This window comes from Oncorhynchus clarkii, chromosome 26 (assembly GCF_045791955.1).
Source record: "Oncorhynchus clarkii lewisi isolate Uvic-CL-2024 chromosome 26, UVic_Ocla_1.0, whole genome shotgun sequence".
In the NCBI taxonomy this organism is placed as follows: domain Eukaryota; kingdom Metazoa; phylum Chordata; class Actinopteri; order Salmoniformes; family Salmonidae; genus Oncorhynchus; species Oncorhynchus clarkii.
Window position 1 is genome coordinate 13,614,595 of NC_092172.1, and position 25,663 is coordinate 13,640,257.

The 25,663-nt window shown below is 43.1% G+C and overlaps 1 protein-coding gene across 15 annotated transcripts in view; it reads left to right on the plus strand.

Annotated features, from left to right (window-relative positions):
- LOC139385186 (tight junction protein ZO-1-like) overlaps window positions 1-25,663 on the plus strand; it is a 150,305-nt gene that overhangs the window by 121,231 nt on the left and 3,411 nt on the right. For 7 of the 15 annotated variants that reach the window (XM_071130284.1, XM_071130287.1, XM_071130285.1 and 4 more), the window contains 10 exons: window positions 986-1,086; window positions 1,339-1,689; window positions 4,806-5,114; window positions 6,277-7,179; window positions 7,469-7,551; window positions 11,464-11,679; window positions 18,439-18,548; window positions 18,672-19,059; window positions 19,380-19,597; window positions 25,348-25,491. In XM_071130284.1, the coding sequence (XP_070986385.1) occupies window positions 986-1,086; window positions 1,339-1,689; window positions 4,806-5,114; window positions 6,277-7,179; window positions 7,469-7,551; window positions 11,464-11,679; window positions 18,439-18,548; window positions 18,672-19,059; window positions 19,380-19,597; window positions 25,348-25,491 (2,823 nt within the window). The remainder of the gene's footprint in view (window positions 1-985; window positions 1,087-1,338; window positions 1,690-4,805; window positions 5,115-6,276; window positions 7,180-7,468; window positions 7,552-11,463; window positions 11,680-18,438; window positions 18,549-18,671; window positions 19,060-19,379; window positions 19,598-25,347; window positions 25,492-25,663) is intronic. The other 8 variants (XM_071130289.1, XM_071130297.1, XM_071130291.1 and 5 more) reach the window with 5 other exon arrangements.

Here is a 25,663-nt window from a genome sequence, read left to right on the forward strand (position 1 = left end):
CAATGATAGTTAGACATATCAATTACTTACTAGTTCAGGGCCCGGTCTCCCAAAAGCATCTTAAGGTTAAGTTCATCGTTAGAACATTCGTAGGAGCATCATTAAATCTCCGAGCTGTTTTCCCCCAAACCATCGTTAACGTTGCACTTGAAAACACTCGTAATCTAACGCCTGCCACAGACCACTCGTAATCTAACGCCTGCCACAGAACACTCGTAATCTAACGCCTGCCACAGAACACTCGTAATCTAACGCCTGCCACAGACCACTCGTTAAACAGCTTTTTGCCCCCCCCCGCGTCACTTTATACACAGAAGATCTTCAATGAACATAGAATCACATGGTTTATCCGTCTCTCTGTGACCACCGAGAACTTCAGAACAAAGTTGACTACAAATACAAAAGTTGCCCATGTCTTTGCAATTGATACAAACAAGTGACATATAAAAAGGTGGTTCAAATGAAAATCAAGATGACTGCATTAAAATATAAACAATAGGCTATAGGCCTATTTCAGTCATATTGAAATACATTTCATGTTCATTCAATTGAGTTCTGTTTTGCTACTTGTAGGGTATTGTCTGTAATTTGTCTCAATATTCACCGAGTATACCAAACAAATATACAGAAAAAATATCTCTCTAGTCTAGGAGCTAATCCGTCGTCAGTATTGTGACATAATTAGAATGTTAAGGTAAGATTTTAATGGAGAAAGCTGATCCTAGATCAGCACTTCCTTTCTTTTGATCCTATCAGTATCGACACGTGCTCCAACGGCACGATAAGTGACCATTCTCTCTGCGTGGTGTTGTCAACGTTCCATTGCTATCGGGAAACGGACTCTGATGTGTTAATCGTAATGCTTTTTCATGAGGTTGTGAGAACAGATTTTCACAGTGATTATGAGAATTGTGTTATCGGCTGACTGTGTTCATTTGAGTGGTGCTTTGTCTCTGCTCCTTCTCTTCTCTCTATCCTTCCCAAGCCACCATTAACATGAATAATATGAATGACGGGTGGTACGGTGCCCTGAAGGAGACCATTCAACAGCAGCAGAACCAGCTGGTGTGGGTTTCAGAGGGAAAGGTAGGACACTCAGCGCCGAGACTAACATCATCAAACACTTACCAATACATTTCATTTTAATGAAAATGTTGTATTCAAAATTTGTCAGACAATTTTAATATACAATGTATTTTGTTTTTCTTTGCCATTCATTTGTCTCTCTCCTCACTGTAATGTTTCTGCTTCTGCACTTTCTTTATCTCCCTTCCCCCTCTCTCTCTTGTCCCTCTCCCTCCCTCTCTCCCCTGCTGTCCTCCTGTCGTGTGTCCTCAGGCGGACGGTGCTCCAGATGATGACCTGGATCTGCATGATGACCGTCTGTCGTACCTGTCGGCTCCGGGCAGTGAGTACTCCATGTACAGCACGGACAGCCGCCACACCTCCGACTACGAGGACACGGACACAGAGGGCGGGGCCTACACCGACCAGGAACTAGACGAGACGCTGAACGACGAGGTGGGCCTGCCCACTGAGCCCGCCATCACTCGCTCCTCGGAGCCCGTCCGAGAGGACCCGCCAGTCATCCAGGAGCCCCTGAGGTACGGCGGGTACCAGCACACAGTGCAGCCCGACCCCCTGAACCGGATCGACCCAGCCGGGTTCAAGGCACCAGTGGCCCAGCAGGTACCGTTTATGAGAGCCGTTCATCTGCCCTGTTGTCTCGAATCCGTGGTGTGCGTGAGGAGAGTGTTCTGGCGCCGCTATTGAAGCAGTGTTTTAAAACAGTATTATCTACTAACACAAAACAAAGAAAAACAAAAAAGATGGAAAGAAAATTTGTATCCACTTAAGTATTTATTCACTATCGTTGTTTGTGTTTTTTTTATTTTTGAAGAAAAAAAGAGAAAAAAGCAAGAATAAGCTTGACTGTTATAATCAGTGTTCACGACCTGTGTTAGTGTGACTGTTATAATCAGTGTTCACGACCTGTGTTAGTGTGACTGTTATAATCAGTGTTCACGACCTGTGTTAGTGTGACTGTTATAATCAGTGTTCACGACCTGTGTTAGTGTGACTGTTATAATCAGTGTTCACTACCTGTGTTAGTGTGACTGTTATAATCAGTGTTCACTACCTGTGTTAGTGTGACTGTTATAATCAGTGTTCACGACCTGTGTTAGTGTGACTGTTATAATCAGTGTTCACGACCTGTGTTAGTGTGACTGTTATAATCAGTGTTCACGACCTGTGTTAGTGTGACTGTTATAATCAGTGTTCACGACCTGCGGTAGTGTGACTGTTATAATCAGTGTTCACGACCTGCGTCAGTGTGACTGTTATAATCAGTGTTCACGACCTGTGTTAGTGTGACTGTTATAATCAGTGTTCACGACCTGTGTTAGTGTGACTGTTATAATCAGTGTTCACGACTGTTATAATCAGTGTTCACGACCTGTGTTAGTGTGACTGTTATAATCAGTGTTCACGACCTGCGGTAGTGTGACTGTTATAATCAGTGTTCACGACCTGCGTCAGTGTGACTGTTATAATCATTGTTCACGACCTGTGTTAGTGTGACTGTTATAATCAGTGTTCACTACCTGTGTTAGTGTGACTGTTATAATCAGTGTTCACGACCTGTGTTAGTGTGACTGTTATAATCAGTGTTCACGACCTGCGGTAGTGTGACTGTTATAATCAGTGTTCATGACCTGCGTCAGTGTGACTGTTATAATCAGTGTTCACGACCTGTGTTAGTGTGACTGTTATAATCAGTGTTCACGACCTGTGTTAGTGTGACTGTTATAATCAGTGTTCACGACCTGTGTTAGTGTGACTGTTATAATCAGTGTTCACGACCTGTGGTAGTGTGACTGTTATAATCAGTGTTCACGACCTGTGTTAGTGTGACTGTTATAATCAGTGTTCACGACCTGCGGTAGTGTGACTGTTATAATCAGTGTTCACGACCTGCGGTAGTGTGACTGTTATAATCAGTATTCACGACCTGTGTTAGTGTGACTGTTATAATCAGTGTTCACGACCTGTGTTAGTGTGACTGTTATAATCAGTGTTCACTACCTGTGTTAGTGTGACTGTTATAATCAGTATTCACGACCTGTGGTAGTATGACTGTTATAAACAGTATTCACGACCTGCGTCAGTGTGACTGTTATAATCAGTGTTCACTACCTGTGTTAGTGTGACTGTTATAATCAGTGTTCACTACCTGTGTTAGTGTGACTGTTAAAATCAGTGTTCACTACCTGTGTTAGTGTGACTGTTATAATCAGTGTTCACGACCTGTGTTAGTGTGACTGTTATAATCAGTGTTCACTACCTGTGTTAGTGTGACTGTTATAATCAGTATTCACTACCTGTGTTAGTGTGACTGTTATAATCAGTGTTCACGACCTGTGTTAGTGTGACTGTTATAATCAGTGTTCACGACCTGCGGTAGTGTGACTGTTATAATCAGTGTTCACGACCTGCGGTAGTGTGACTGTTATAATCAGTATTCACGACCTGTGTTAGTGTGACTGTTATAATCAGTGTTCACGACCTGTGTTAGTGTGACTGTTATAATCAGTGTTCACTACCTGTGCTAGTGTGACTGTTATAATCAGTATTCACGACCTGTGTTAGTGTGACTGTTATAAACAGTATTCACGACCTGCGTCAGTGTGACTGTTATAATCAGTGTTCACTACCTGTGTTAGTGTGACTGTTATAATCAGTGTTCACTACCTGTGTTAGTGTGACTGTTATAATCAGTGTTCACAACCTGTGGTAGTGTGACTGTTATAATCAGTATTCTCGACCTGTGGTAGTGTGACTGTTATAATCAGTGTTCACGACCTGTGTTAGTGTGACTGTTATAATCAGTGTTCACTACCTGTGTTAGTGTGACTGTTATAATCAGTGTTCACGACCTGTGTTAGTGTGACTGTTATAATCAGTGTTCACTACCTGTGTTAGTGTGACTGTTATAATCAGTATTCACGACCTGTGTTAGTGTGACTGTTATAATCAGTGTTCACTACCTGTGTTAGTGTGACTGTTATAATCAGTGTTCACGACCTGTGTTAGTGTGACTGTTATAATCAGTGTTCACGACCTGTGTTAGTGTGACTGTTATAATCAGTGTTCACTACCTGTGTTAGTGTGACTGTTATAATCAGTGTTCACGACCTGCGTTAGTGTGACTGTTATAATCAGTGTTCACGACCTGTGTTAGTGTGACTGTTATAATCAGTATTCACGACCTGCGTTAGTGTGACTGTTTTTGTTAATGTCGATGTTCTCACTGAGGAGACAAAGTTTTGTGTCTGTCAAGTGTCTGTATCGGTACCCACCTATGTGCTCTTCCTAGTTGTTTCAGTTGTGATACCGTGACACAAGAAAGTATTATGTGCATGTTGGAAATGTCAGTGTTAATCACGTATTGCTGTAAATGTATTTATCTGGGTCAATTCGGCCGTTATGATATACACGAAAAGTTTGTCTTCCGATGTGTAAAAGAGAAAAAAAGAAAAAGAAAACATTGTACTGTAATCTAGAATTAAAGTCCAATCAGACTACATTAACAACAGAAACGTTGTCCTGTTACGAATTCTTACGTGGCAGATTGATCATCTAAAGCCATCAGTTGAATTTGGTCCAAGGATGGTGAGTTACTGAGTCGGTCGGTGGAGGAGGTACAGAGCAGGCTGTGTTACGCTGTAACGTTAACATTAGTGAGGGTGTATCTCCCTCGTGCAGTAGCACCGTGTATTAAACGTTTCTGAACCACTTCACAGAATGAGAAAGCAGAGGCTGTTCCGGCCACCATGCCTATCCTCCCCCAGCAGCCTGAGCAGCCTGTGTTACTGGCTGAGACAGAGGCAGCGCCCCCTGCTGTCAACAAAACTGTAAATGGTGTAGCGGGTTTGAGCCATGGTTTAAGCCTTGGCCCTATCGCTGCTCCCCAGAGCAAACCCAACCCAGGCCCCGGCCCCGAGGCTGACAGGCTTAGGATGCCTACCCCTGATCTAGCTCAGCCCCTGGCCCCGGCCCCAACGCTCGAACCCGAACCCCTACAATCCGGACCGCCCAGTTCGGAACCACAGGTACCCATCGTCTGGACATGGCCTGGCCGACCCCGCTGTCGGTCTGCTGTGGCCTGTCGCTGCCTGCCTGTGTACCGCCCGCCACGCTTTCCTTTCACTCTTGCATGCTTGCCCGCTGTCTACTGTGTGAGAGAGAGAGAGAGAGAGAGAGAGAGAGAGAGAGAGAGAGAGAGAGAGAGAGAGAGAGAGAGAGAGAGAGAGAGAGAGAGAGAGAGAGAGAGAGAGAGAGAGAGAGAGAGAGAGAGAGAGAGAGAGAGAGAGAGAGAGAGAGAGAGAGAGTCTGAGCACTCATAAACAACAGTGGGCTTCTTGGAGGAGAATTTAGACTGACTGCTGCATTGGTGTGGTACCTATATAGAGAAGAGCAGCGAAGGACCTGAGGCTCTCACTGTTGCTTACCCTCTTTGCATGGCTACAACATGTTTCAGTTGGTTTCTCTTCTCTTTAAACGTAGCAGTATAACTGATGATAGTGGTGTACTGGTTGATGCAGACTGAATGGGCCATTTTAATAATATAGAATAAATAAATATCAAATAATATATTATTTGGCGACATTCTCTTCAAGTCATCAATCAGTATTTTGGATATTTTATTGGACATTTTATTCCCTGAATTTGAAATGTAGCCATTCCGCTCCAACTGTGGAGTATACATTTTATGGCTTTTAAACATCCCATGAAGTTCAAGTAAATTATGACTTTTTTGTTCAATGGCTACTTTTCAAATGCCATGGTTTTTAGTAGGGTTTACGTTGTGCAGTATTTTCATTTGGCTTGTAATGTTATCAAGATGTAGTTTTTATTTTGTTTTGTATCTACTTTGTTTGTTTTGTTTTTCGGTTGCTGTTTAAACAAAAGTGGTATGTTGTGTATATATTGAGAGCTCCTGTGTGCATTGGCTGCTCTGATCTGACATTCAGACCTGCATTCTGTTTGACCTGACCTTTAACCCCTACCTCTGAGTGTCTCTATTTCAGGTCTCCCTGCTTCCTCTCTCTGCTTCCTCCTTCAGCCATTATTAATCTTCTGTTTTAATATTCTACGTTGCCTTCTGTCACTTGATTCTTATATTTATAAGCACATTTATTTATTGGATGTGTGCTACTGGTTGCTCTTGTCCCATTACTCACCATATGTTTCTTCCATTGTTTATTTCCTCAGATGTACAAGAAGGATCCCTACCTGGAGGAGCCAGTCAGAGTGAACCAAGGTGGTGTAAAGCCGTCTCCGGCGATGGGGCCGCCCATGACCTACGAGTCCCAGCCTCCGTACCAGGACCAACACCCGTACAGAGATTACGATCACCCACCCAACCGCTACGACGGGGGTGGCTACTTGGAACCAAAGTATCGTAACTTCGACTCTCAACTGCACCACGAGAAAAACGTGCCTCACTACGATGACCAGTGGCCTCCATACAACCAGCAGACCTCTGGCCCACCACCCCACCAGCAGCAGCACCCCCCTGGGCCTGGCTACGACCCCCGGCTGTCCTATGAAGACGGACCCGAGCGAGACAGCCCCCCTCAGCCGCGCTATGATGAGAACCCGCTGGGCTACAACGGACGACCTCGCTACGGCAAGCCAGCAGGACCAGGACCCATCCGCTACGATGAGCCTCCTCCATCCGTCCCAGGGGGCTATGCTCCCCTACGTTACGACCAGGAGCCTCACCCGTATCCCCCTGCAACACGCTCTCCAGAGCCCCCGAAACAATACTACCAGGGGGAGCCTGCCCAGCGGCCAGGACCTGGTCCTGCCTACAACCAGGCAACACCACAGCACCGAGGCTACAAGCCCCCACCCCAACAGTATGAACCCATCATGAACTTTGACGTCCCAGTGCCCGCACCCAAACCACAACCAGAGGCTCTCCGTCCCTCACCTGGGGACACGGTGATCACTACAGCCCCCAATCCCCTTCCCCCTCCCCCCAGAGTGGAGCTGGAGGACGACCCGGCCATAAGGGCCCAGTCGGTGCTGTCCAGGGTCAAGATGTTTGAGAACAAGCGCTCTGTGTCTGTGGACCGAGCCAAGGAGGCAGGAGACACCGTCGAGCCCAGGGTAAGCATCTGAAAAACACCTCACTCTTGTAATGCTCTACTGCCTGAGCTCCTGTTCCTCTTATAGAATATTAGCTCAAAAGTATTGTGGAGCTCCTGCACCTAAATGCAAACAGTACCGGCACATAAAATGAGTACCAGAACCTATTTCAGTCCAAGTTAAGCACTGGTAATGCTCACAGAGTTACCTGACCCTGACCTCTTCTAATTCTATTTGATTGGTCCATGTGATGTCCGTAAAGGTTTACTTTTCCAGGAATTTTATTTGCATTTCTATCTTGCTCCCACAGTCAGCAGATCTGCCCACCAAACCAGGTGCGTGCATCCCTAAAGCCAACTCGCTCAGCAATCTGGATCAGGAGAAGTCGTTCAGGTAATGAGTCATAATGGAGTACAGCCCTGAGCCCCCCCCCCTCCCACCACACAAACATCACACCACAGAACAGATGCTGCTTTATCTCTGAGGGCCAGATATGTCTGTTAGGGCTGTCAGGTGATCCACTCTGTAGTGGATAATAGGGCTTAGAAAGGTAAATGACTTTTGAAGATATATGACAGTGTACTACTGTATTGTATGGCTGCCGTCTTGTGTGCTCTGACCCAACTTAGCCATTATTTTGATGTTTATCTACTTTTTGGCACTAAATCTATCCGCTATCATTACATATGATCAACAAATACTTTTGAACATCAGACCGGCTCTTTCTTAACTCAATTCTGGGTTCAACTACGAGTTTGACTCATCTGCCCTGGGCCCTTTGTGTACCTCAAACCAAATCTTCGGGCTACCCAAGAGGAAACGCCGGCGAAAAGGAGGCAGAAGAGTGGCCGTCCTGGCGAGTCGAAGGAAAACCAGCCACCAGTTCCCTTCATTCTATTGGCCACTTGATAATAAGATGGATGACCTCTAGCGGGACTCTCGTAACTGCAATATCCTCTGTTTTTCTGAAACATGGCTTTCAGACAAAATACTTGATGGATTCTCCATTCACCGAGCGGACAGGATATCGGATTCAGGGAAATCTAGAGTGGGAGAGGTAAGTCTCTTCATCAGCAGCAAATGTTGTGCAAACTCTAGCGCAGTAGAAGGGAGTTTTGTCCTATTGTTCACGTCTTGAAATACCTGATGGTCAAATGCTGACCTTTTAACCTCCTGAGAGACTTCATCTGTTATTGTGACTGCTGTATATATTCCACATCAGGACAACAACAACAAGCTGGCACTTGATGAACTGTACGAGGCTATAAACAAGCAGGAAACCATGCACCCGGATGCTGCTTTTCTTGTTCCCGGTGATTTTAATTCCGCGCCACTCCTGCTTCCTGTTTACAAACAAAAGCTCAAACAGGAAGACATGATGTGCTCCATAGAAAATGGTCTACCGGAGCAGAAGCTATTCTACAGGACTGCTTTGCTAGCGCTGACTGGAATTTGTTAATCAGGAAATGCATCGCTGACATCGTCCCCACAGTTAAGGTTTGCAGAGGTCCTGTGTGAAAACCTTGTGAACACTTACAGAAAACGTTTGACCTCTGTAATTGCCAACAAAGGGTATATAACAAAGTATTGAGATAAACTTTTGTTATTGACCAAATACTTATTTTCCACCATAATTTGCAAATAAATTCATAAAAAATCCTACAATGTGATTTTCTGGATTGTTTCTCTCATTTTGTCAGTCATAGTTGAAGTGTACCTATGATGAAAATTACAGGCCTCTCTCATCTTTTTAAGTGGGAGAACTTGCACAATTGGTGGCTGACTAAATACTTTTTTGCCCCACTGTATATGGAGTTTTACCATGACTTTGTGTGCATGGCTGGACGAGCCAAGCCTTGGGCCGTGGGAAGGAACATTTTAAGGGCTTTCTACTTGCTACTACTTGGTAGGTAGGTAGGTAGGTGAGTGAGGTAGGTAGGTTAAGTAGGTAGGTGGGTGGGTAGGTAGGTAGGTAGGTAGGTAGGTGGGTGGGTGGGTGGGTGAGTGAGTAGGTAGGTAGGTAGGTGAGGTGGGTGGGTGGGTGGGTGGGTGTGTAGGTAGTTGAGTGAGGTAGGTGAGTGAGGTAGGTAGGTGAGGTAGGTAGGTAGGTGAGTGAGGTAGGTAGGTAGGTAGGTAGGTAGGTAGGTGGGTAGGTAGGTAGGTAGGTAGGTAGGTAGGTGAGAGATGTAGGTAGGTAGGTGAGTGAGGTAGGTAGGTAGGTAGGTAGGTAGGTAGGTAGGTAGGTAGGTAGGTAGGTAGGAAGGTGAGAGATGTAGGTAGGTAGGTGAGTGAGGTAGGTAAGTGAGGTAGGTAGGTAAGTGAGGTAGGTAGGTGAGTGAGGTAGGTGGGTGGGTGAGTGAGGTAGGTGAGTGAGTGAGGTAGGTAGGTAAGTGAGGTAGGTAGGTTAAATAGGTAGGTAGGTAAGTGAGGTAGGTAGGTAGGTGGGTGGGTGAGTAGGGAGGTAGGTAGGTGAGGTGGTGAGGTAGGTAGGTAGGTAGGTAGGTGAGTGAGTGAGTGAGTGAGGTAGGTTAGGTAGGTGAGTTAGGTAGGTAGGTAGGTAGGTAGGTAGGTAGGTAGGTAGGTAGGTAGGTAGGTAGGTAGGTGAGTGATGTAGGTAGGTAGGTGAGTGAGGTAGGTGGGTGGGTGAGTGAGGTAGGTGAGTGAGTGAGTGAGGTAGGTGAGTGAGTGAGGTAGGTAGGTAAGTGAGGTAGGTAGGTTAAATAGGTAGGTAGGTGAGTGAGTGAGTGAGTGAGGTAGGTAGGTAGGTAGGTAGGTAGGTAGGTAGGTAAGTGAGGTAGGTAAGTGAGGTAGGTAGGTTAAATAGGTATGTAGGTAGGTAGGTAGGTGAGTGATGTGGGTGGGTAGGTAGGTAGATAGGTAGGTGAGTTAGGTAGGTGGGTGGGTAGGTAGGTAGGTAGGTAGGTGGGTGAGTGAGGCAGGTAGGTAGGTAAGTGAGGTAGGTAGGTAGGTAGGTAGGTAGGTAGGTGAGTGAGGTAGGTAAGTAGGTGAGGTGGGTGGGTGGGTGGGTGGGTAGGTAGGTGAGTGAGGTAGGTAGGTGAGGTAGGTAGGTAGGTAGGTTGGTGAGTGAGTGAGGTAGGTAGGTAGGTAGGTGAGTGAGGTAGGTAGGTAGGTAGGTAGGTAGGTAGGTAGGTAGGTAGGTAGGTAGGTAGGTAGGTAGGTAGGTGAGTGAGTGAGTGAGTGAGTGAGGTAGGTAGGTAGGTAGGTAGGTAGGTAGGTAGGTAGGTAGGTAGGTAGGTAGGTAGGTTGGTGAGTGAGTTAGGTAGGTTAGGTAGCTAGGTAGGTGAGTGAGGTAAGTGAGGTAGGTAGGTAGATGAGTGATGTAGGTAGGTGAGTGAGGTAGGTAGGTAGGTGAGTGAGTGAGTGAGTGATGTAGGTAGGTGAGTGAGGTAGGTAAGTGAGGTAGGGTGGGTGGGTGGGTGGGTGAGTGAGGTAGGTAGGTAGGTGAGTGAAGGTAGGTAAAGGTGGGTGGGTGAGTGAGGTAGGTTAGTGAGTGAGGTAGGTAGGTGAGGTAGGTAGGTAAGTAGGTGAGGTATGTAAGTAGGTGAGTGAGGTAGGTAGGTGAGGGATGTAGGTAGGTAGGTGAGTGAGGTAGGTAGGTAGGTAGGTAGGTAGGTGACTGACTGCATCCATTTATCCTTCATCCTTCTACTGATCACTATTACCCCTGTTTACATGACACTTGCACACTCACATTAACATACACACGCACACACCCACCACTTGCTGCTGCCATACTGCTTACTATTATTATTATTTATCTTGCTACCAGTCCTAATCCCTGCCTACATGTTCATATCTACCTCAAATACTACAGTATCCCTGCATATTGTACATGTACCCTGTCTATGCCTCCCTCTCTTATTTCTTGTTTTTTTGTATTTTATTATTAGTTATATGAATACTGCACTGTTGGGTAGGGCATGCAAGTTAAGCATTGTACCTACGTAAATCAATGCCGCTGCCTTTCACTGGTGCTACTGGTTGCTCTTGGAGCGCCCCTCGGTGGACACTAAGAGAAACTACCTTCCAACTCTGCACACACTGACTGATGCAGTAATATACTATACACATGTTGCAGAGGCTGTCCCGTACACATGTTTATCATTGAAGCGCTGATGTTTTCATTGTAGTTCTGTCTGATTTGTTATATGGTAAATTGTAGTGATTTAGAGATCGGAACAAACACACCACAATATATTTTAGAGGAATTTCTTTGTGTGGTTTATGTTATTTTAATTCTCACCCCTTCTTTATCTCTTTATCTCTCTTTATCTCTCTCTTCAGAGTCCCTGAACCTCAGAAGCCCCGGGAGGTGTCCGATGATGACATAGTGCGCTCTAACCACTATAACCCAGATGAAGACGAGGAGTACTATAGGAAACAGCTGGCCTACTTTGACCGGCGAAGCTTAGACGCAGGCAAGGCCCCTCAGACAACACCTGTCATCGCAACCAAACCTGCTGCTCAACCACAAGCACATCCCGGATACAACTACCCCAGGTAACTCACTCCCACGTGTCACTCTCTCTGGGATATGTGGTAGGAAATCAAATCCCTGTGGTGGGAGACGGTGTATGTGAGTGGAGCGGAGCGAGGAGTGGATCGTTTTGACTGGAGCGTCGGCCTTCTCGCCCGCTCCAGTAGCGCTCACTTCACGAGCTCAGGGCATGCCCGTCCCAGCATGCATTTTTTGTCTACTTGTCTTTATTTTCAGAAAGCATGATGGTGTACTTACTAAGTGGACATGCTAACAGAAAGGAATGAGGTGGGTAGCTAGCTAAGTGTGTCATTGTAGCAAAGTGTTTATAAACTCAAAATCAGATCTCTTAAAAGTTTCGTTAATTTTCGTTCTATCTATATGCAACAGTATAACTTTAGACCGTCCCCTCGCCCCGGGCGCGAACCAGGACTCTGCACACATCAACAACAGTCACCCACGAAGCATCGTTACCCATCGCTCCACAAACCCAAGGGGAACCACTACTTCAAGGTCTCAGAGCAAGTGACGTCACCGATTGAACCGCTATTTAGAGCGCACCACCGCTAACTAGCTAGCCGTTTCACATCCATTACATATACAATCATTGATTTTGGCCCAATAGGCCTGGCATATTACTTCTTCCAAGGAGCTTTCTGTTTTGATAGGGTTATTTTACCTACAATCCTTTAGGATTACCTACAGAAAAAAGAAAGATAAAACAATGCATCCCTGCCCAGCCTGGGGGTGTTTAGCATCACTCAGAGGGTGATGCAAGCTGACTTGCCTAATAAGAACACATTCTTATTTACAATGACGACCTACTGGGGAACAGTTAACTGCCTTGTTCAGGGGCAGAACAACAGATTTTTACCTTGTCAGCTCTGGGATTTGATCCAGCAACCAGGTTACTGGCCCAATGCTCTAACCACTAGGCTACCTGCTCTAACCACAAGGCTACCTAATTTGTATCTAATTCTAAGTAAGTCACAGCCTATATGTGTAATTTATAGAGTAAATTGATTTAATGCAACAAAAATGTTTTTTAAGTGCTGAGCGCTTAATGTCACTGCCAGCAAATTCTTCCAAATGTATTTATTTGTCGGCTACATCCATGAAATAATATAGCCTAAATAATACATTTCTGGCTACCTGTCGGACTCCTGACTTATTTCATGTTTATACAGTGCCTTGCGAAAGTATTCGGCCCCCTTGAACTTTGCGACCTTTTGACACATTTCAGGCTTCAAACATAAAGATATAAAACTGTATTTTTTTTGTGAAGAATCAACAACAAGTGGGACACAATCATGAAGTGGAACGACATTTATTGGATATTTCAAACTTTTTTAACAAATCAAAAACTGAAAAATTGGGCGTGCAAAATTATTCAGCCCCCTTAAGTTAATACTTTGTAGCGCCACCTTTTGCTGCGATTACAGCTGTAAGTCGCTTGGGGTATGTCTCTATCAGTTTTGCACATCGAGAGACTGAATTTTTTTCCCATTCCTCCTTGCAAAACAGCTCGAGCTCAGTGAGGTTGGATGGAGAGCATTTGTGAACAGCAGTTTTCAGTTCTTTCCACAGATTCTCGATTGGATTCAGGTCTGGACTTTGACTTGGCCATTCTAACACCTGGATATGTTTATTTTTGAACCATTACATTGTAGATGTTGCTTTATGTTTTGGATCATTGTCTTGTTGGAAGACAAATCTCCGTCCCAGTCTCAGGTCTTTTGCAGACTCCATCAGGTTTTCTTCCAGAATGGTCCTGTATTTGGCTCCATCCATCTTCCCATCAATTTTAACCATCTTCCCTGTCCCTGCTGAAGAAAAGCAGGCCCAAACCATGATGCTGCCACCACCATGTTTGACAGTGGGGATGGTGTGTTCAGCTGTGTTGCTTTTACGCCAAACATAACGTTTTGCATTGTTGCCAAAAAGTTCAATTTTGGTTTCATCTGAACAGAGCACCTTCTTCCACATGTTTGGTGTGTCTCCCAGGTGGCTTGTGGCAAACTTTAAATGACACTTTTTATGGATATCTTTAAGAAATGGCTTTCTTCTTGCCACTCTTCCATAAAGGCCAATTATTTGTGCAATATACAACTGATTGTTGTCCTATGGACAGAGTCTCCCACCTCAGCTGTAGATCTCTGCAGTTCATCCAGAGTGATTATGGGCCTCTTGGCTGCATCTCTGATCAGTCTTCTCCTTGTATGAGCTGAAAGTTTAGAGGGACGGCCAGGTCTTGGTAGATTTGCAGTGGTCTGATACTCCTTCCATTTCAATATTATCGCTTGCACAGTGCTCCTTGGGATGTTTAAAGCTTGGGAAATATTTTTGTATCCAAATCCGGCTTTAAACTTCTTCACAACAGTATCTCGGACCTGCCTGGTGTGTTCCTTGTTCTTCATGATGCTCTCTGCGCTTTTAACGGACCTCTTGAGACTATCACAGTGCAGGTGCATTTATACGGAGACTTGATTACACACAGGTGGATTGTATTTATCATCATTAGTCATTTAGGTCAACATTGGATCATTCAGAGATCCTCACTGAACTTCTGGAGAGAGTTTGCTGCACTGAAAGTAAAGGGGCTGAATAATTTTGCACGCCCAATTTTTCAGTTTTTGATTTGTTAAAAAAGTTTGAAATATTCAATAAATGTCGTTCCACTTCATGATTGTGTCCCACTTGTTGTTGATTCTTCACAAAAAAATACAGTGTTATATCTTTATGTTTGAAGCCTGAAATGTGGCAAAAGGTCGCAAAGTTCAAGGGGGCCGAATACTTCCGCAAGGCACTGTATGTGTATATGTATGCATGCGAGTATGGATATATATATTTACCCAAAAAATATGGGGGATTGGAAATGATGCAGACAATTACATTGGAAGCAACATTCTTTCCACAATATTAAGCTGATCCTTCCTCTAAAAAAAAATAATAATAATAATAATAATGAAAAACGCACATTTCTCAAATCCCAAACTAAAAGTAATGGGAAAGGTAGATACAAATTATTTGTGACATTGTGGTTACAATAAAGAATGTAAAGAAGATGCTGTGCTTTTATTTACAGTAGTGATGGTTTTCAAACACTTGTTTTTCACAAGTGTACCGTAGCAGGCTGTAGCCCGTCATGCAAATGTTTCCTATTAGCAGGACAATATACTTTTTATAGCCCGGCTACTGTTGTGAAAGTCCCTCAACTTGCAGTGTATTCGATGCTTAAGTATTGTTGTGTCGTTAATTTCTCTAGCCAAAACATCTTGATGCCCTTGACCAGTTCATCTTTGCTTGTCGGCTTGGCAGAGTTACAGATTCATGTTTTCAGTTGATGCCAAACACAAGTTAGATCAGGTTTAAATCAGGAGAACTACCTACATGTAGAGATGAAAAAAAATATTTTGAGATATACTCTAGGCCTACCATAGGTGTTGTAGGTTTTATTTATTTTATTTTTTTATTTACTACATAAAAGTCTACTTACTCTGCTGGCGTCTTGACCCAGTTTATGCCCTCATTTGCAATGCAAACCCGGGCACTGTTTACTACAGTATGTACTACAGGCTATGTTTACTTGTCAGACTGCACAGTAGCCTAATAAACAAATGCAGGTGGCTTAGATCTTCAAAATGCTTTATTATCCAAATGTAAAAGAAAATACTGTATATTATTGTACACTGCTCAAAACAATAACGGGAACACTAAAATAACACATCCTAGATCTGAATGAATTAAAAAAAAATATGAAATACTTTTTTCTTTACATACTTGAATGTGCTGACAACAAAACCACACAAAAATTATCAATGGAAATCAAATTTATCAACCCATGGAGGTCTGGATTTGGAGTCACACTCAAAATTAAATTGGAAAACCACACAACAGGGCTGATCCAACTTTGATGTAATGTCCTTCAAACAAGTCAAAATGAGGCTCAGTAGTGTGTGTGGCCTCCACGTGCCTGTATGACCTCCCTACAACGCCTGGGCATGCTCCTGATGAGGTGGCGGATAGTCTCTTGAGGGATCTCCTCCCAGACCTGGACTAAAGCATCCGCCAACTCCTGGACAGTCTGTGGTGCAACGTGGCGTTGGTGGATGGAGCGAGACATGATGTCCCAGATGTGCTCAATTGGATTCAGGTCTGGGGAACGGGCGGGCCAGTCCATAGCATCAATGCCTTCCTCTTGCAGGAACTGCTGACACACTCCAGCCACATGAGGTCTAGCATTGTCTTGCATTAGGAGGAACCCAGGGCCAACCGCACCAGCATATGGTCTCACAAGGGGTCTGAGGATCTCATCTCGGTACCTAATGGCAGTCAGGCTACCTCTGGCGAGCACATGGAGGGCTGTGCGGCCCCCCAAAGAAATGCCACCCCACACCATGACTGACCCACCGCCAAACCGGTCATGCTGGAGGATGTTGCAGGCAGCAGAACGTTCTCCACGGCGTCTCCAGACTGTCACGTCTGTCACATGTGCTCAGTGTGAACCACCTGTTGTCTATTCCATTTGCACAACAGCATGTGAAATTTATTGTCAATCAGTGTTGCTTCCTAAGTGGACAGTTTGATTTCACAGAAGTGTGATTGACTTGGAGTTACATTGTGTTGTTTAAGTGTTCCCTTTATTTTTTTGAGCAGTGTATGTTGACTGAATATAAGCAAGTGATGTCTGCTAAATTATCAAGTTAGGTTTCTCCAGAAATAAATAATTCTAAATAACAAACTGTCTCACCCCATGTTCAAGAAGTGTAACCTTTATTTAACTAAGCAAGTCAGTTAAGGACAAATTCTTCTTTACAAGGATAGCCTACTCCTTCATCTCCGTCAGGGAATTGAACCCCAGTCTCCCGCGTGCCCTGCCCGCACGACACAGGGATTCTTAAGATAAATAGCCCAGTATTGTACTGCTGACCGCCACGTTGTACAGCGCCATATTTTCCGTTCCATCCTACCGGAAACCCAGAGGGTTTTTCGTTTTTCTTGGAATGAAACACCATAATATTCATCAAATTAATTAAGCAAATACCAGTCAAAAGTTTGGACACACCTACTCATTCCAGGATCTTTCTTTATTTGTATTATTTTCTACATTGTAGAATAATTGTGACGACATCACAACTATGAAATAACACATATGGAAACGGTTAAGAACAAATTCTTATTTACAAGGACAGCCTACTTCCTCCCCGTTGGAGAATTAAACCCCGTTATCCCGCGTGCCTGCTTTCTCTAGTACATGGCATGCTCTCCCTTATGTAAGGAATTAGGCACTTTCCCATACAGTATGTATTGTAGGCTTTCTTTACTTGTCAGACTGCACAGTAGCCTAATAAACAAATGCAGGTAGCTTATATCTTAAATGCTTTATTATCAAAATATAAAAGCATATACTGTAAAGGTACTGTGTTTCTTCATCAGCATCTTTATGCTTTCGTTAATAAAATGACAATAAAAATACTCTTTCAAAATGCAGATATTGATTTAGTTATGGATCCATAACGAATTACTATGGGAATAAATATCACTGGTTTACAGAAATATTGGAACAAAGTTGTCTAATGAAGGCAAACAATTTAGAATCCTCCAATCCTCTTATGCTGTAGCCTACTCCCGACCGTCACATTGTACAGCTCCATATATTCCATTCCATCCTAACGGAAACCCTGAGAGTTTAGTTTTTCTCGGAATAGAAACACCATAATATTAATCAGATTAATTAAGCCACATTTCTTAAAATCAATCCCATACGCTATGTTATTACAAAAAAGGTTTTAAATTCTCTGGTAATGCCAATTTTGAATGCTTATCAAAGATGCCCTCTGGTGGTCAAACTAGCACTAACTTGCATTAACAGAAAAAATGTATGACAGTTAATAACGTGCCACAGAATGCTGCAGCAGCCCGCAAGGTATGACGCAACTTTTAAAGGAGGAACCACTGTAGCTACATACACACACTACTCCTGGGGTCTAGCTAGACTACAGTATATCTCTCAGCAACACACACTACCACCACCGGAACATTTAATTCACCCTGCCATGGAAATGGTCCTCTTATAGTTGAAAGGACAGAGTTGGTGGTTGGCCCATGCTGACAAATGAAAAATAATTTTTGAAGGCAAGCTGTGTTTTGTTATCCTCCTGGGCGACAGTAGAAGGGTTACTTTGATGTAGCACACTGTGTGCATTCTCCGCCTCAGTCAAAGACCATGCCAAAGATACAAGATTAAGTGGGAAGGGAAAAATACTATCACAGTATTCTTTTATTCTGAATTTCTTTCAACTATCAACAATGGGTTTCACCGTTCTTACAAGGTGTTTTACCACTGTAAAACGTGCCTCAAGAGACGTTCAGGCTACTTTGGATGTCAAAGCTGCAATGTATGCATCATTATTTGCCCCATTTTGTAATTATCTAATTAATAAATTGCACTGTAAGGTCTTATTGGCACTAGTAGTGGAAAGCATATTTTAAAGTGTTTTGGAGAAGCAATCTGTGTAAATGAATACAGTCAATTAACTAGATGGAGCCACTGTGTTTTATTAAAACTAACAGACTCACTGAACTGCAGTAATTGAACCTTCCTCTTGAGGATACATGGCATGTCACTGGTGTTTAGGTCTAGATTTTTTGAAGTAGTACACATGATACATTATTTAAAATCAGTTATTCTAACCCTGGCCTGAATTCTTCTTTACCTTAAACCCATATGTTTGTGCCATCATTGTGACATTGGTTGAATGTGCTCTTATGTTTTTTTACAGGGCAGAGTCCGTGGAAAAGGTCAGTCCCGTGGAGAGGAGATATGAACCTGTTCCCCAGGTTACCCCTGCTGCCCCACCTGCCATACTGCCCAAACCCACCTCACCTGAGGGTAAGCACTATTGTATAGGACACACACTAGTCTAGTTGTACATGCAGTATTTTCATCTAGAAATATAATACTCACACACACTCACAGTGACTCACTTACCAGATCCCCATGATTCTCCCAAAGCAGACACAGTCACGACCAACTACCTACCCCAGAAGAGTTACCCTGAGAAGTCTCCAGTGAACGGTACGGCAATGAAGGACCAGCCCAAGGCCCCGGCCAATACCAGCTACAACCGCTACGTCCCCAAGCCCTACACCAACTCCGCCAAGCCCTTCGAGAGGAAGTTTGACAGCCCCAAGTTCAACCACAACCTGCTGCCCAACAACAAAACAGACCTGGCCCCAGCCATCAAGGCCCCAGCCAACAGCACAGCCCCAGCCAAGCACCAGATCTCCCCCCAGCCTACAGACATGGACTCAGGCCTCGATACCTTCACACGCACCATGGACAACAGGTCCAAGTACCAGCACAACAACATCAACGCTGTGCCCAAGGCCATCCCTGTCAGGTGAGAGGATTCAACATCACCCCCTAGAGGGGTAACCTACCCACTGGCGGAACTATACTGGGTTCAGTTATAATATATAGATTACAGTGTTATCGCCTCGCTTCATGTATTATGGAAGAAACACACCAGGAGTGAGGAGTGTTTCTGTGCATGGCTAGAGAAACGAAAGTCACATGGTCATGGGTCTTACAGTTCTATAGTTGACACACTGAATGATGCCAATGCCTTTGCCCGTCCAGAAGGTGTCACAAATGTTTGAGGCGGGCTCTAACTGGCTCTATGTTCTGGTATTTGACTGTGACAACTCTCTCCCCCTGTAGCCCCAGTGCTCTGGAGGATGATGATGAGGATGAAGGTCACACGGTGGTGGCCACGGCCCGGGGGGTCTTCAACTGCAATGGCGGGGTGCTGAGCTCCATCGAGACGGGTGTCAGCATCATCATCCCACAGGGGGCCATCCCCGAGGGCGTAGAACAGGAGATCTACTTCAAAGTCTGCCGGGACAACAGCATCCTGCCCCCCCTGGACAAAGAGAAAGGTCAGACATGGGTTCAAGGTAGAGGTCGACCGATTAACCGTAATGGCCGATTACTTAGGGACGATTTCAAGTTTTCATAACAATCGGAAACCGGTCATTTTGAACGGCGATTTTTTTAATTAATTTTTTACACCCTTATTTAATCTTTATTTAACTCGGCAAGTCAGTTAAGTTAATAAGAACACATTCTTATTTTCAATGACAGCCTAGGAACGGTGGGTTAACTGCCTTGTTCAGGGGCAGAACGACAGATTTTTACCTTGTCAGCTCAGGGATTCAATCTTGCAACCTTACAGTTAACTAGTCCAACGCTCTAACCACCTGCCTCACGAGGAGCCCGCCTGTTACGCGGATGCAGTAAGAAGCCAAGGTAAGTTGCTAGCTAGCATTAAACTTAATCAATCATAATCACTAGTTATAACTACACATGGTTGATGATATTACTAGGTTAACTAGCGTGTCCTGCGTTGCATATAATCGATGCAGTGCGCTTTCGCGAAAAAGGACCGTCGTTGCTCCAACGTGTACCTAACCATAAACATCAATACCTTTCTTAAAATCAATACACAAAAGTATATATTTTTAAACCTGCATAATTAGCTCAAATAAATCCAGGTTAGCAGGCAATATTAACCAGATGAAATTGTGTCACTTCTCTTGCGTTCATTGCACGCAGAGTGAGGGTATATGCAACATTTTGGGCCGCCTGGCTTATTTGCGAACCAATTTGCCAGAATTTTACGTAATTATGACATAATATTGAAGGTTGTGCAATGTAACAGGAATATTTAGACTGATGGATGCCACCCGTTATATAAAATACGTAACGATTCCGTATTTCACTGAAAGAATAAATGTTTTGTTTTCGAGATGATAGTTTCCGGATTCGACCATATTAATGACCTACGGCTCAAATTTCTGTGTGTTATTATGTTATAATTAAGTCTATGATTTGATAGAGCAGTCTGACTGAGCGGTGGTAGGCACCAGCAGGCTCATAACCATTCATTCAAACAGCACTTCCGTGCGTTTTGCCAGCAGCTCTGCTGTTTATGAATTCATGCCTATCAACTCCCGAGATGAGGCTGGTGTAACGATGTGATGTGAAATGGCTAGCTAGTTAGCGGGGTGTGCGCTAATAGTGTTTCAAACGTCACTCGCTCTGAGACTTGGAGTAGTTGTTCCCCTTGCTCTGCATGGGTAACGCTGCTTCAAGGGTGGCTGTTGTTGATGTGTTCCTGGTTCGAGCCCAGGTAGGAGCGAGGAGAGGGACGGAAGCTATACTGTTACACTGGCAATACTAAAGTGCCTATAAGAACATCCAATAGTCAAAGATATATGAAATACAAATGGTATAGAGAGAAATAGTCCTATAATTCCTATAATAACTACAACCTAAAACTTCTTACCTGGGAATATTGAAGAACCACCAGCTTTCATATGTTCTCATGTTCTGAGCAAGGAACTTAAACGTTTTTTACATAGCACATATTGCATTTTTACTTTCTTCTCCAACACTTTGTTTTTGCATTATTTAAACCAAATTAAACATTTCATTATTTATTTGAGGCTAAATTGATTTTATTGATGTATTATATTAAGTTAAGTGTTCATTCAGTATTGTTGTAATTGTCATTATTACAAATACATTTTAATCGGTATCGGTGTTGAAAAATCATAATCGGTCCACCTCTAGTTTATGGTAGACAGGAGTTAGAAGATTTCACAAGGGGTCATTCGCCCCTCTTTATTCCAGTCTTAAGATATTCTATTCTTCAGTTTTAAGTGTTTTTAGTACCTTAATTGCTGTCTTTACAGTGAATATTATAGGTATTCACCCCTCTTAGATTTGTGTTCACATTTTGTTGCGTTACAAGGTGGGATTGAAATAGATTTTATTGTGATTTTTTTTGTCATCGATCTACACAAAATACTCAAAATAATGTCAGAGTGAAAAGAAAATTATTATTATTTTTAAAAAAAAAATTTTACAAATAAATAAAAATGTATTAACAAAAATATAGTCATTGCATTAAGTATTCAACCCCTTTGTTAAAGCAAGCCTAAATTAGTTCACGAGTAAAATACTGCTTAACAAATCACATAATCAATTGCATGGACTCACTCTGTGTGAATATAATAGGTGCTGACATTGTTTTTTTATGACTTTCCTCTTTCCCCCATACACACAACATCTAAGGTCCCTTAGTAAAGTATTGAATTCCAATCACAGTCAACTACAAAGACCAGGGAGCTATTTGAAAGCCTCATGAAGAAAGGCAGATATTGGTAGATGGGTAACAATAACAAATGAGACATTGAATATCTCTTTAAGCATGGTCAAGCTAATAATTATGCTGTGGATGATGTATTAAACTGCCTAGACACATCAAAGATGCAAGCTGTGTTTCGAATATTCATACTAACGCAATGCAATTCTTCAGAAAATGGGCGTGGCTTCACAACGTTTTCAGATTTTAAGAAAATGGCTGAAAATATGCAGCCGTAGTATGACGAGAGCGGATACAAATTCATTGCTTTAACTAATTATGACAAATGTTAGGAAAATGTTGAAGAATGTAATAAGGTAATGACATCAAGTAAGTTACGTTACGTTATGTTTGCTGACAATTTGTTAGCTTCGCTGACCTTACGAACCGGATAGCATATCATTACAGCAGTATGTACCGGTGTATTAACTAGCTACTAGTTGGCTACTAATACATTGTCAAACGTGGCAGTATATTAACTATATGCTAACTAACTAACTAACCAACGTTTATTGACTTGATTATTCACGTCATGCTTACCTAAGTGGTATAGTCATTGTGCATTCTCAATGGACATTAATTCTGGTTATCTACTCTGATTTCAGGGCACTCTCGTCTGAGTGTGCTAGAGTGCAGAAAAACGGATTAATTTACGAACGCTCAACACCCGTTGAATATGACAGGTTGCAGTAAATGTTGTCAAATAAGCGGAATTAAATTGTTGCCAGCAGCACAATTAGTCACCAACGCTCTGGATAACATGAAAACAGCCTAATCAGCTCTGCTAGGGAGAGTAAAATGGTCAGAGTGAGGTGTTCTCTCATTTGTGTCTGGAAGTATCTAGCCAGTTAGCTCGGGTGCTTGACTGCCGTTGTGAGGTCAGAATCTAATGTGCTAGTGATGGCTATTTAACAGTCTGATGGCCTTGAGATATAAGCTGTTTTTCAGTCTCTCGGTCCCAGCTTTGATGCACCTGTACTGACCTCGTCTTCTGGATGATAGCGGGGTGAACAGGCAGTGTTTCAGGTGGTTGTCCTTGATTATCTTGTTGGCCTTCCTGTGACATCAGGTGCTGTAGGTGTCCTGGAGGGCAGGTAATTTGCCCCCGGTGATGCGTTGGGCAGACCGCACCACCCTCTGGAAGGCCCTGCGGTTGCGGGCGGTGCAGTTGCCATACCAGGAGGTGATACAGCCCGACCAGATGCTCTCTATTGTGTACAGCAACAGCATCAACTTCCGATCGACAGGCGAAGCGCTAGTATGCTCACCTGAAAGGATACCGTTGGTTTACACTATGCTAAAATGAACTAATAGTATATAGTATGTTGTATATGCTTATTAAGTATATAGTATACAGTATGTTAGTATGGGTATTCGAACATAGATGCAGTCTTCCTTCTGAACTGAGCTGCAGGACAGGGAGGAAACTGCTCATGGATGTCACAATGAGGCCATTGGTCATTTTAAAACGGCTACAGAGTTCAATGGCTGTAATGGGAGAACTGAGCATGGATCAACAAGATTGTAGTGACTCCACAATAATGACCTAACTGACAGAGTGAAAAGAACAATACAAATATACAGAATAAAAATATTCAAAAACATGCTTCCTGTATGCAACAAGGCACTAAAATAATACTGTAAAAAACATGGCAAAGGAATACACTTTTTGGCCAAAATGCAAAGCCTTATGTTTGAGGCAAACCCAACCCAACACATCGCAGAGTAAATGCTTCCTTATTTTTAAGCATTGTTGCATCAGGGTATGGGTATACTTGACATCGGTGAAGACTGGAGAGTTTTTCAGGATAAAAAAAGGGATATCGCTAATCACAGGCAAAATCCTAGAGGTAAACCTGCTTCAGTCTGCTTTACACCAGACACTGGGAGAAGAATTCACCTTTCAGCAGGACAATAACCTACAACACAAGGCCAAATCTACACTGGAGTTGCTTACCAAGAAGACAGTGTATGTTCCTGAGTGGCCAAGTTACAGTTTTGACTTAAATATGCTTGAAAATCTATGACAAGACTTGATCTGTCTAGCCATGATCTCCAACACCTTGACAACTTGACAAACACCTTGAGAATTTTGAAAATAATTATGGGCAAATATTGCGCAATGTGTGAAGAAATCCAAGGGGGGTGAATACTTATGATAGGCACTGTATGTAATATCTTAGTCCATGGTGGGGTTATTTTACTCTCCAAATGTGTTCGAGATAATTGTTGTTTTCACAGATCATTTATCATCTCTCTTCTCTCTTGTCTTCTCTCTGAGTTTTTCTAGGATAGGTATATTTTCCTTCAATCTTTTAATGGTTTTCAATGTCTAAACTTGTTATGGCTGCAATCCCGATATCGGGATAAGTGTTATCAACAACCGCTGAATAGCAGAGCGCTACATACAATAAATATTACTATAAATATTTATATTCATGAAATCACAAGTGCAATATAGGAAAACACAGCTTAGCCTTTTGTTATTATGCTTTTGATTTTGAAATGATGCTTTACATCGAAAGCAATCCAAGCGTTTGTGTAAGTTTATCGATTGCACAAGAAAGCATTAAGTACACTTAGCATCAGGTAGCTCGGTCACGTAAATCAGAAAAGCAATCAAATTAATCGTTTACCTTTGATGATCTTCGGATGTTTTCACTCACGAGACTCCGTTACACAACAAATGTTCCTTTTGTTCCATAAAGATTATTTTTTAGATCCAAAATACCTCCGTTTGTTTGTCGCGTTATGTTCAGAAATCCACAGGAAAGAGAGGTCACGACAACAACGCAGACGAAAATTCCAAATAGTTTCCATAATGTCCACAGAAACATGTCAAACGTTTTTTATAACAAATCTTCATGTTGTTTTTAAAATATATAATCGATAATATATCAACCGCAAATGTCTTTCACGGGAGGAGAGGGGAAAACAATGGCTGTCCAAATTCTGTTGCGCGAGCAAAACTCATGTGACCACTTGACGCGATGTTATCGTTCTGGCTCATTTTTCAAAATAAAAGCCTGACACTATGTCTGAAGACTGTTGACACCTTGAGGAAGCGATAGGAAAATTAATCTGGTTCATATCCCTTTAAATCCAGCAAAGGGAGGCTATGGAACATGGAGTTTTCAAAATAGAGCCACTTCCTGTTTTGATTTTCCTCAGGGTCTTGCCTGCAATATCAGTTCTGTTATAGTCACAGACAATATTTTGACAGTTTTGGAAACTTTAGCGTGTTTTCTATCCAATACTAATAATAATATGCATATATTAGCAACTGAGACTGAGGAGCTGGTCGTTTACAATGGGCACCTTTTCATCCAAGCTACTCAATACTGCCCCTGCAGCCATAAAAAGTTAAATGTTCACCGTGCCTGTTTCAACCCATTAAGTAGCCCAACAGCTTCAGTGATCTTAGGAACACTGTGTGCATGTGTATTAGCCTCTAACCCTGTTGTGTATATCTGTTTCCAGGAGAGACCCTGCTCAGCCCGCTGGTGATGTGTGGCCCTCACGGCCTCAAGTTCCTGAAGCCTGTGGAGCTGCGTTTACCTCACTGTGCGTCTATGACCCCAGATGGTTGGTCTTTTGCTCTAAAATCCTCCGACTCCTCGTCGGGTACGCTGTCCTCTCTCTGTCCTTTTGGGGTCGGGGCTTTGGGTTGGCTTTGTGACAAACTGATGGTTGTGGGTCACTTTGATTTTTATGGTTTAATTTATTTGGTATTTCAGTTTAATCACTCACTCATTCATCCACTGATCTTTATTTATTTGATGTGGTCTTCAGATCA